Raw genomic sequence first — 11,890 nt, 5'->3', positions numbered from 1 at the left:
TAGCCTAATTATGCATGCTGACAGGGCCGTAGTCACCATGTACATTGAGGGGGACACGTGTCCCCTCCAATGCCCCAGTTTTTTTTTACTGCAAACAAAGTGGCAAATATTATCTTGGAGGACATCATTGCACTTGGTTGACTATTTTTCTATGATCTTAGATGTAAATATTGCATGTTTCTTTCAGATAAAACACATTTTTGACTTATGAATGAGTCAATGGAATTTCTTGCAATAATGAAAAAATACTGACAATCATGTCCGCCTGGCACAAACCACATGTTTTGGACAACTGTGAAGTGACAGAATGTCCCAGCATCATGGTTCTTATATTGCCAGATTCCAGAGAGTCTCCCCTCTTCATATATGGCAGAATATGTCTTTTTCCAACTTGCTATGGTGAGATACATGTAAAAATGTAAGAATTTAGTAACACAGATTTGATTTTTTCATTGATATAAAAATTAATATAAAATACAGGCACATAGGATGATATGAAATGATGGCAAATCTGGATAGCCCACATTGTCCTGAAAAAAAAAACAAGATATAGCATGTGTATGTAGCCTTTATAATGACTGTGATATGAGTTTAAAAGTAAAGGCAGTAAAAATACCCCAAAAACGCCTAGGGCCCATAGGGTTAAGTAGGAACCACAATGCTCAAGGCTGAGTGCTGCAAACAAGATGGAGAATAGACGGACTAATGTGTTGGTTTTCTTCTTTTCACAGGATTTGTTCACAGTAAGAGAAACATAGAGCAATACCAGCCTTATCCTTCAAAGTTTTTTTTCACATCAGCCTTCCAAAATGACTTTAATTCTAATCACCAAGTATATCTCCAAATGTCAAAAGATGCTTTTCAGGCTCTGACAATCATCCAGAGTATCCTAACAAAAGATGTTTCTGTGACATTTACTGTATGCAAATTAACACATCTAAAATGTCTCCTGTTTGCATCTGAATGCACAACATATTCAAGATATCCCACACAGACACAGTGCAGTTTTCGTATATAAATCCCCAGGATTTTGGTAAGAATGCTTTAGAGAAAACAGCTTTTATTCATTGTATGCCCTACAAACAGAATACCCTTCAGTATGGTCTCAGATATGACACACTAAAACGTTTCTTAATGTTTGCCTCAAACACTAAAACATTAATATGAAATAATATGAAACATTAAATATGAAATGTTTTGATAGATCCTTGATTGTACCTTTGCTTGTATTTTTAATTTTCTTGTCTTATAGCCGTTTTTGTTTTATTTTTACCTCTTGGTGAATGTTTTATTTTTATGTGTACCGACATGTAACTCCTATTTATATGTCCCTGTAGAGCTCTCCTGCCCTGGGTGAGTTATTACTTTGTAAATAAAGGTTTCAGTCAATCAATACATAGCATTTTCAAGACTCTGCCAATCTAATACAATAACACAAACACTGTAAATAAATAAAACAATATAACACTGTCTATTACTATAGAAACACGTAATGTTGATTTCTTTTGATAGTGTTGCAAATATATTATGTAATAGAAGAGAATAACAATTTTAAAATTGTACAAATACAGTGTGATCCACACCTATGACGACTGCACCTTTTCACATGATGCCCCACCTTCCTTCTGGCACATTGCAGTTTCATTTGTCTTGCTGTTTTTCTCAGTTGCCCTCAAACATCTGAGGAAGAAGCAGCACCAGGCTCTCACATATCCTTCTGACCAAGGTAAGCAGCATTACAGCTGTCCTCAAAACACACATACATACATAGGCTCAGAGGAAAAGGAAATATAAGCTAGCAGAGCCTGAAAGTTTCTCATTTGTGTGATATTGATTTGTACTTTTAGTCAGGAAACAGCAACTCAACAGCATTTTTTTAAAGAAACATGCAGAGTGCTGCTGAGGTTTTGAGCAGCTCTCTTCCAAGTTAGTCTGTTTCTTTAGATTGTGAAAAGCGTCATCTATCTCAGTACTCACTCTGAAAATCCCTGTAATGTAATGTCTTGTACTTGGTGTTGAGGTGAACTAACAACAGTTAACCTCACTTAATCTTAGGATTCGCGTATTTGTTGCTTGGTTTTCATCTGTGTGCCAGTTAAAACTTAGGCTTTTCACATATGAAACAAATGTTGGAGTCAAATCTTACCAACAGGTAATTTTATCTCTTTTTTTTTTTGGACTCTTTTAACATGATTATAAGTTGAATCATGATTATGGGTTTTGTCAGGACAAGCACTGCCTGAAACTCTAAATGCATATGGTTTTGAGTCATTGAACAGGTGGACAGGTTGAACGAGATCTGCCAATTCACTCACCAGCACACTTTATTCATGTCACTTCCCTTTTAGCGTCCCCACCTGTGCCAGCCTGCAGTGGCCAAGACAGTTCAATGCATGCAGCCTAAAAAACACATGCAAATGAAGACAATATCAGCTTTATTTAGCAAAATGATGCAAAGAAATAAAATGCAAAGTAGAAAGAAGAACATTAACCAATTTAACAACACATACAGAAACCACAATCAAACAGGAATGTCACCAGCCTAATACAACAGAAATTCACCAGGAAACTAAAAAAAGAATGGCTAAGAATTTTCATTTGTCTCATTTGTTCAGATACTTAAATGGTGACACTAATCCTGGGTGTCCACTTTGAAATTGTATTCACTGTATAGATCTTCTGTGCTGTCGGGGGGAAAGACGTGTCTGAAGCATTCATGTTTTCACTGACATGGATGTAAACCGTAAGAGAAACAATACAACTAGAAAATTCCTGTCGCTTTGCTTTTCCTCCTACTTGTGTTTTATTTGTGCATTTGTCTCTCAGCTTCCATAGATTTGGGTGTTACTTTTGCTTGCACCTGATACGACACACACTCACACACACACACACACACACACACACACACACACACACACACACACACACACACTGAGGCATTAACTGACACATTTTTCTCACTTGGGTGTGTTTACATTTCCCAACACAGCCATTAGTTGGGACTCCCTGAATTCAAACAGCCAGCACTCCTCTGCAGTATGATAATGCCTACTCCTAGTGTTAAGGCAGCTTCAGTACAAACTCATAGCAACTCAAGTCCGTTACATGCAAATACATTGCTGATAAAGGATACCATTGTGCACTGGACACCTACTTTTTGTGTGTTTGATAAAACAGTGACACGAAAGTATAATTAACATAAAGCTGACCAAGAGAAGAGTGGGAGTTTTGGTCATGGGAGAGCAGGGATCCAATGACTGGTCTGACAATCGGTTCCATTATAATGTAAAAATGCAATGCCACCAAACCAGCTTGTTTACATACAAGCACATCATCGAGAAAGTGTTGTCACAACTTCATGGCTTTAAAATGCTTTATAACTTGATAAGCAACTTTTCATACTTCAGAGAGAAGAGATGGAGATACCAGGTTTCAGTCTGGACCAAGGGTGTGTGTAAAGGGATAGCAAGGGCAGCATTGCCCTAAATGTGATTCCTTTCAGCGGAGAGCAGTGCCCTACCCCTAACCTAAACTGAATTCTAGGCTGAACCTTAAAAATCAAGTCTTAACCCTAAAACAGGCCTTTGAAGAAGTGAGGACTGGGCAGAATGTCTTCTATTTCCAAAAATGTCGTTGGTGAAGTCTGTCGGTCCTCACTATGTAGCACAAGAACACACACAAGTTAAATGAAGAAAAAAAACCTAAATGAAAAAGAAAAACGAAACTAAAATGCAAAACAATGATTTTCAGGCTTTTGAGCGTTGCCACGTTTTATGTAGCACCATCTGTATTAGGACACAGGGCATTGAACAGGAGCTTGAAAATCAGTGTTTTGTAAGTCAATTTTACTTTGAGGGTGGGGTGGTGGGGTGCATGGAGGGTGGGGTGATAGTACAATATCTGATGTCGGGCATCTATTAGGGTTGAGTATCTGTACTCAGACAGTGTGGAATTAAAACAGGAAGTAGGTGGGACTTCAACCTGAAATAGATGTGGCCTAACCAGAAGCTGTTTTTTTAAAGACTGAAATTAATATGTTTTGATAAAAAAAAATTCTATATTTAATATCTATTAGAACAGGATTTACAGAAAAATCTCTGGATTGATCACAAGTTAGAGAGTGAATACGGCAACCCAAATCAGGATTTACCGTCATCATGAGGCACACTTTTTATTTGGATAATACCTGTACTTGTAAAAAGTAAAATCTCCGCACCAGATATTAATTTCATATGAGTATTCGGCTCAACCCCAACATCAGTGCAGTATTCATGTTGTGTATGTTCTGGTGTGTACCTGGGTGTTAGTAAGCGTTAACTGTAGTTTGTTGTACATGGATATATTGTGTGTCTATGGGCTGTCTTATCTTATCTTCCTTTTACTTCACTCTGAGAGATCAGAACTGCTTTTTGGATTACAAGACTTTACTCTAGTTTATTTTTGCTTACAAGCTTTTTCCCTGCTTTTCTCCTTCTTCAGCAGATATCATGGAAAAGGGTCAGGGACCTCCTCCAGAACCGGCACCGCCGTATCCTGGTCCCCCTGTGGACTACAATGTGGGAGTCTACCAAGCTCAGCCTGGCATCCAGCCCAGTAAGAGATCAGGACCTTCATCTGTATCATTTTATCTGCATGTTTTAGCCTAATATAGCTCTCATATTCTGGAGGTATTCCTGGTAGGATCCTTTTGGCAACTTGTTTGTCATTCTGTTCTCACATCCAGGTCAACAACCTGTTTACCTGCACAGCCCACAACAAGCTCAACCTGGTGAGTATCTCTCTCCAACTGTTTCTCACAAGTTATTAAAATAACTTTGAATTTTCAGAATATAGTAAAAAGTCAGAGAGCTTTGAGTCCAGTGACTGGTTGGTGTGGATTGTTAATGTCAGGTGTAGGTGTTACAGAGTGTTGGGTGTCTCCCTCACAGCTCAGCCTGGCATCCAGCCCAGTAAGAGATCAGGACCTTCATCTGTATCATTTTATCTGCATGTTTTAGCCTAATATAGCTCTCATATTCTGGAGGTATTCCTGGTAGGATCCTTTTGGCAACTTGTTTGTCATTCTGTTCTCACATCCAGGTCAACAACCTGTTTACCTGCACAGCCCACAACAAGCTCAACCTGGTGAGTATCTCTCTCCAACTGTTTCTCACAAGTTATTAAAATAACTTTGAATTTTCAGAATATAGTAAAAAGTCAGAGAGCTTTGAGTCCAGTGACTGGTTGGTGTGGATTGTTAATGTCAGGTGTAGGTGTTACAGAGTGTTGGGTGTCTCCCTCACAGCTCAGCCTGGCATCCAGCCCAGTAAGAGATCAGGACCTTCATCTGTATCATTTTATCTGCATGTTTTAGCCTAATATAGCTCTCATATTCTGGAGGTATTCCTGGTAGGATCCTTTTGGCGACTTGTTTGTCATTCTGTTCTCACATCCAGGTCAACAACCTGTTTACCTGCACAGCCCACAACAAGCTCAACCTGGTGAGTATCTCTCTTCAACTGTTTCTCACAAGTTATTAAAATAACTTTGAATTTGCAGAATATAGTAAAAAGTCAGAGAGCTTTGAGTCCAGTGACTGGTTGGTGTGGATTGTTAATGTGAGGTGTAGGTGTTACAGAGTGTTGGGTGTCTCCCTCACAGTGACCCAGGTGGTGGTGGTGCAACACCTGCCGACTGATGCTCCTGGACAGATGATGTGTCCTCACTGCCAAAGCGCAGTAGTCACTAAAACTGAGCACAAAAATGGTTTGCTCACCTGGTTGATTTGTGGCGGACTGGGAATCATCGGGTGAGTAGCGAACCCAACACACACACTCATATAAACATCATACAGAAATGTCATGGAATAAACTAATCTTTTCTCTCACCGTAACATAGTTTTCATTCAACTTCAAATATTAAAAACACCAGTTCACCTGATTTGATTTTGTTTTTAATTGATATGATGAGCTGAATGAATGTTTTAATGAGAGTTCACACAACGCATTAAATTAAGTTTGTGAAGACACATAATGACCATATTAACACACTTCCCAGCATGCATTGTTTGAGGGTTAAAACTCTCCAGAGACCCCTCTTTTTCGTAGTTTGAAGAAAACATACGTATTGGAAACTTGCTGCCTGTCTTCAATACATGTTTGAGCAAGTCATTCCTTAATTTAGTTAACTCACATTTTTAAGGCAGCAGGGGAGTTTCTTAACCAGCTTAAAATGAATGATGAAGTATTATTCTTACTTCATTCTGATACTCCACACCAGCTGCTGGCCTTGCTGTCTCATACCATTCTGCGTGGATGACTGCAAAGATGTGGAGCATACCTGTCCCACCTGTAACAACGTCCTGCACATTCATAAACGCATGTGAAACAGCACTGCAGTTTCAACACAGCTGAAGTGGCAACAAAAGGTGCAGGAGTCAACCGTGACTAAATAAACATCTGGACAGGAGCCAAACCCCGTTGCGCAAACACAACGGACGTCATCATGAACTCTGTACTCACTCGTGAAAAAGCAGGTTGTACGTGTATTTTACACAGTACTGTACATATTGAAGATCAAGAAAAGCTGTGATTTAATCTTTTCTCTTATCTTTTGGTTTAAAATGTGTAATCATGTTGTAAATATTGTAATGTAAAATTGTATAAAATCATAATCATATTTTTCTTGACTGATGTCTCAGTATAATATATGTCTGTGTTAAATTTAAGGAAGATTGTAGGATGGTAAATATACCATGAATGTAATTTTTCTTATATTTAATCTGTCCAGTTGATTCTTTTTCATTAAGTTTTGTTTTTTTTAATGTAAAGTCATATTATTTAGCTTTCCATTTGCATCTAAAGTTAATATATTGATTTTATTTTCATTGCAGGTTGAATGTTTATATTGATTATTTTTTATTTCAGATAGCTATTGAAGACTGAATATTTCAACATATACAAAATCAATCAATTTGTGTACCATTAGTCAAAAATCTTCTTCTTCTCTAAAATAAGTTTTTTTGGGTGATATTCCAGTCTTTTAAGATGACGATAAATTGTTAAATTTTGATGAAACACAAATAAGCTGTTACATAGCTATCATAGCTTAATCGTCATTTAGGTGTATTGATAAACTCATTGTGATAACAACTGAGAGTAGGGGTCTTTGTATTGCAATAATAACCAACTCACTGCTTGCACCATGAAATGATTCAAATGAATAAATCACTAAATAATCACTATTAAAATGTCACTTTTTTTCAATCAAAAGTTGCCAATAGGCATTTTTCAAAGAAAAAAATAATGTTGGTACTAATATATAACTCTTCAAACCATGAAGCAAAATAATGATTTTATGATTATATTTTTGATCAATCTATGTTTTGTTTCTGTAATGTGATCAAAATTTGACTTAAAATGCTAAAGCAGGTCTCAGTCAGTATAGATTGTATTTATCAAACATAAATAACACCATAAGTCCAAGCTAATATTGCTTTAATGCAACTCTTAAAAACACTGTTGGTGACTTAACAGCAAAATTGGACCACTGTTGCAGTGCCATCTAGAGGGGGTAGGGAGAAGATTAACATGTGTAATATGTTAACATTGAGCTGTCCTCAGTGGTTCATCATCTGTGTCACCTGTACCAGCCAACAGTCTTTGATTTGTATGATGGCCAAGAGAGCTTAATGGATGCAGCTAAACAAATACAAATAAATCTCCACATACAGTAGGTAGCTTTTAGCCAAGACTAAAAACTGCCTTTAGCCAACTTAACATTTTTTTTACTGTTTTTTTTTCAAGATCTGGAGTTAATTATTTCATTATTTCAAGAAAATAAGCTTTGTTAGCTCAAGATAAGATACTCAAGCTGTTATTGTGAAAACAATAGGTCATTTCCACTGATTTAAAGAACACCTATTATGCTTATTTTCAAGGTCATTTAATATATAAGTATGTAATACTGGGGTCTAGTGGAATGGATTTATGAGCTCTAATGTTCAAAAAACACATTATTTGTCTTATACTGCCCATTGCTGCAGCACCTCTGTCTGATACTCTGTTTGAGGACATGTCCCACCTCCCCAGCAGCCCAGTCTGCTCTGATTGGTCACCTCACTCAGTCTGTTGTGATTGGTGCAATGCTCAGAGCGTGTATTGGAAACGTCCGCCCCTTACCTTAACTGATTTCACCTCTGGAGGCTCTATGAGCTGCTGAAAACCCCACAGACTCCGAAGCACCTTTGCAACACAGGATGAAGCAGGACGTTTCACAGTGGTATGTTTTTACTGTGTAGCTGTCCTATATTTCAGCTGTAACATGTTAACTGTAACTTATCTGACCCTATGGTACCAACTGTAAGTCCATCCTCTGACTGAATGAACTTGTAAATGTCTGCTGCAGAGTACAAAAGGTTTCTAACAATATAGTCAATTACTACATAACGTGGAAACACCAACAGCAGCACTCAGCTGTTACATGACGTGGTGTAAAGCATAACTCTTTTTTTTTATCGAAGCAGACTTATCTATGATCAGACTAATGTAGCTTGTATTGGGTAATAATACCAAAGTTATTATGAATTCTGCTATTAACATATTTCCCGTTAATACCACACAAGTTTTAAGCCGTGAATTGATCAGTTTTAGCACAGCAGATTGAGATGACAGATTTCTGTATTCTACAAAACAAATGAATAGAAATAACGGTACATTCAGATGTCTTAGCTGTCGTGTTTACTGAAACCATTCTACTAAAATTTAGCTGCATTTTATAATCATCTTCACTTTGTGTTTGTAATCTACAATATGTACAAAGTACCAATGTATCACAGTTTCTCCACATCATTTATATGAAATCAAAGTTTCATAGTAGAACACATTTTGCTTCCTGGATCAGTATTTGTTCTTTGATTTGTATGCAGTGTCTCCTGAGTCTTGCTTTGCAATTTATATTTATAAAATTTTAATACATATTTATAAAACAGTATGACTTGACTCTTTCTTTTACCTATTAGGTTTTGGGGTAATGGACCAGGTTCCAGTTCATCCTACATATTTGATACACCATCCAGGCCTGGAGCATGACTGTTTGAAGCCATACACCCTGCAGAACATCCACAACATTTACCGGTATGACTATGGACCCTTCAGGCTATTAATGTTTCAGATATATCTGAAACATTAATAGCCAGAAGAATTGGACACTATTAATGTTTCAGATATATCTGAAACATTAATAGCCAGAAGAATTGGACACTATTAATGTTTCAGATATATCTGAAACATTAATAGTGTCCAATTCTTTCCATTCAGGCATCCATCCTGTCCTGTGTTGTACTACGGATACGCCAGGATTTTCCTGATCCGGCTGGTCACTGCATTGGCCTCCAGCTGCCCCTTGGCTGAAGTGAGAGACGTGTAAGGCAACCACTTCGTCCTTTGAGGGTCTCTCATACTGGGATGCCAGGTCCTTTTGGATGGGGCTTTTCTGAATCTCCTCAACAAATGGCAAAATATTGCATTTAAATATTGATTTCCTTGTGTTTTTAAATTAAGTGCTTCCCTGAATCCACCTTTCTTGTATATCTTTCAAGTGTTGCCATAACTATATATATTTGATCTGATGTTATTATGTTGGTAATAAAAATAAAATTATTTACAAATTACTGTATGTGGGGTCTGTTTTTACAGCCTGTGCTGAGGTTAAAACTAAACTAAAAGAATACATTTTGCTTTATTTTTCATTTTTCTTTAACATTAAAAAAAAACTCTGCGTATAGCTCATAGTAACATATACAAAATATATGAAACTTATGAAATCTCAGATTCCTCTGTAATAACAGAGTCGCCAGGGTTACATGTTGAGTCATGAGGGTCTACCAGCTCTGTTTAAGTTTCTCCCTCTTTCTCATTCAACTCAACATAAGGGCTCGTACTTGGTTTGAAACCTGTTGATGGTGATGATGACAGTTGAAAGTCCATACATACATGCATGTATATATATATATATATATATATACAGTACAGGCCAAAAGTTTGGACACACCTTCTCATTCAATGCATTTTCTTTATTTTCATGACTATTTACATTGTAGATTCTCACTGAAGGCATCAAAACTATGAATGAACACATGTGGAGTTATGTACTTAACAAAAAAAGGTGAAATAACTGAAAACATGTTTTATATTCTAGTTTCTTCAAAATAGCCACCCTTTGCTCTGATTACTGCTTTGCACACTCTTGGCATTCTCTCCATGAGCTTCAAGAGGTAGTCACCTGAAATGGTTTCCACTTCACAGGTGTGCCTTATCAGGGTTAATTAGTGGAATTTCTTGCTTCATCAATGGGGTTGGGACCATCAGTTGTGTTGTGCAGAAGTCAGGTTAATACACAGCCGACAGCCCTATTGGACAACTGTTAAAATTCATATTATGGCAAGAACCAATCAGCTAACTAAAGAAAAACGAGTGGCCATCATTACTTTAAGAAATGAAGGTCAGTCAGTCCGGAAAATTGCAAAAACTTTAAATGTGTCCCCAAGTGGAGTCACAAAAACCATCAAGCGCTACAACGAAACTGGCACACATGAGGACCGACCCAGGAAAGGAAGACCAAGAGTCACCTCTGCTTCTGAGGATAAGTTCATCCGAGTCACCAGCCTCAGAAATGGCAAGTTAACAGCAGCTCAGATCAGAGACCAGATGAATGCCACACAGAGTTCTAGCAGCAGACCCATCTCTAGAACAACTGTTAAGAGGAGACTGCGCCAATCAGGCCTTCATGGTCAAATAGCTGCTAGGAAACCACTGCTAAGGAGAGGCAACAAGCAGAAGAGATTTGTTTGGGCCAAGAAACACAAGGAATGGACATTAGACCAGTGGAAATCTGTGCTTTGGTCTGATGAGTCCAAATTTGAGATCTTTGGTTCCAACCGCCGTGTCTTTGTGAGACGCAGAAAAGGTGAACGGATGGATTCCACATGCCTGGTTCCCACTGTGAAGCATGGAGGAGGAGGTGTGATGGTGTGGGGGTGTTTTGCTGGTGACACTGTTGGGGATTTATTCAAAATTGAAGGCACACTGAACCAGCATGGCTACCACAGCATCCTGCAGCGACATGCCATCCCATCCGGTTTGCGTTTAGTTGGACGATCATTTATTTTTCAACAGGACAATGACCCCAAACACACCTCCAGGCTGTGTAAGGGTTATTTGACCAAGAAGGAGAGTGATGGAGTGCTGCGGCAGATGACCTGGCCTCCACAGTCACCGGACCTGAACCCAATCCAGATGGTTTGGGGTGAGCTGGACCGCAGAGTGAAGGCAAAGGGGCCAACAAGTGCTAAACACCTCTGGGAACTCCTTCAAGACTGTTGGAAAACCATTTCAGGTGACTACCTCTTGAAGCTCATGGAGAGAATGCCAAGAGTGTGCAAAGCAGTAATCAGAGCAAAGGGTGGCTATTTTGAAGAAACTAGAATATAAAACATGTTTTCAGTTATTTCACCTTTTTTTGTTAAGTACATAACTCCACATGTGTTCATTCATAGTTTTGATGCCTTCAGTGAGAATCTACAATGTAGATAGTCATGAAAATAAAGAAAACGCATTGAATGAGAAGGTGTGTCCAAACTTTTGGCCTGTACTGTATATATATATATATTTTATGTATCTTCCTCTGCATAGAGGATTGTAGGTCAGGATAGCCAGAACAGCATGCTGGCTTGTATACTGCAAAATGCGACCAGATGTAGGACACTGGTATTTTTGGCATACTGCATTTGACATACTATGTATTGGGACATACTCAGTTTTATTCATACTAAATAGTATAGTATATGGGTAATGGAATGCACTGTTTTTCACCAGACTTCTTTATTCACATGCTCACCTGTTCTCACTTTCCT

General features: G+C 38.1%; 1 protein-coding gene across 4 annotated transcripts; it reads left to right on the top strand.

The window, feature by feature from the left end:
- The first annotated feature begins 660 nt into the window (after positions 1–660).
- Positions 661–9,136, top strand: LOC117255760 (lipopolysaccharide-induced tumor necrosis factor-alpha factor homolog). 4 transcript variants are annotated; one of them, XM_078166076.1, is made up of 8 exons: positions 661–1,353; positions 1,667–1,726; positions 4,480–4,593; positions 4,724–4,768; positions 5,080–5,124; positions 5,436–5,480; positions 5,641–5,788; positions 8,999–9,136. In XM_078166076.1, exons 3-8 carry the CDS (start codon positions 4,488–4,490, stop codon positions 9,066–9,068), a joined length of 459 nt encoding a protein of 152 aa, XP_078022202.1. In that variant the 5' UTR covers positions 661–1,353; positions 1,667–1,726; positions 4,480–4,487; the 3' UTR covers positions 9,069–9,136. The 4 variants fall into 4 exon arrangements, with proteins under 4 accessions (XP_078022202.1, XP_078022201.1, XP_078022200.1 ...); XM_078166075.1 differs by lacking the exon at positions 8,999–9,136 and adding an exon at positions 6,259–7,219 and having other exon boundaries at positions 1,310–1,353; positions 4,483–4,593; XM_078166074.1 differs by lacking the exon at positions 8,999–9,136 and adding an exon at positions 6,259–7,219 and having other exon boundaries at positions 1,316–1,353.
- The last annotated feature ends 2,754 nt before the right edge of the window (positions 9,137–11,890 follow it).

Source organism: Epinephelus lanceolatus, chromosome 3, assembly GCF_041903045.1.
Source record: "Epinephelus lanceolatus isolate andai-2023 chromosome 3, ASM4190304v1, whole genome shotgun sequence".
Taxonomy (NCBI): domain Eukaryota; kingdom Metazoa; phylum Chordata; class Actinopteri; order Perciformes; family Serranidae; genus Epinephelus; species Epinephelus lanceolatus.
This window is presented reverse-complemented; position numbering and strand designations above follow the sequence as displayed.

Bases quoted from the DNA above. Each gene is read 5' to 3' on its own strand.
- LOC117255760 (XM_078166075.1), top strand. From the start codon at position 4,488: ATGGAAAAGGGTCAGGGACCTCCTCCAGAACCGGCACCGCCGTATCCT. The intron at 4,769-5,079 runs GTGAGTATCTCT...TCTCACATCCAG, and splicing joins CCCACAACAAGCTCAACCTG to GTCAACAACCTGTTTACCTG. The intron at 5,481-5,640 runs GTGAGTATCTCT...TCTCCCTCACAG, and splicing joins CCCACAACAAGCTCAACCTG to TGACCCAGGTGGTGGTGGTG.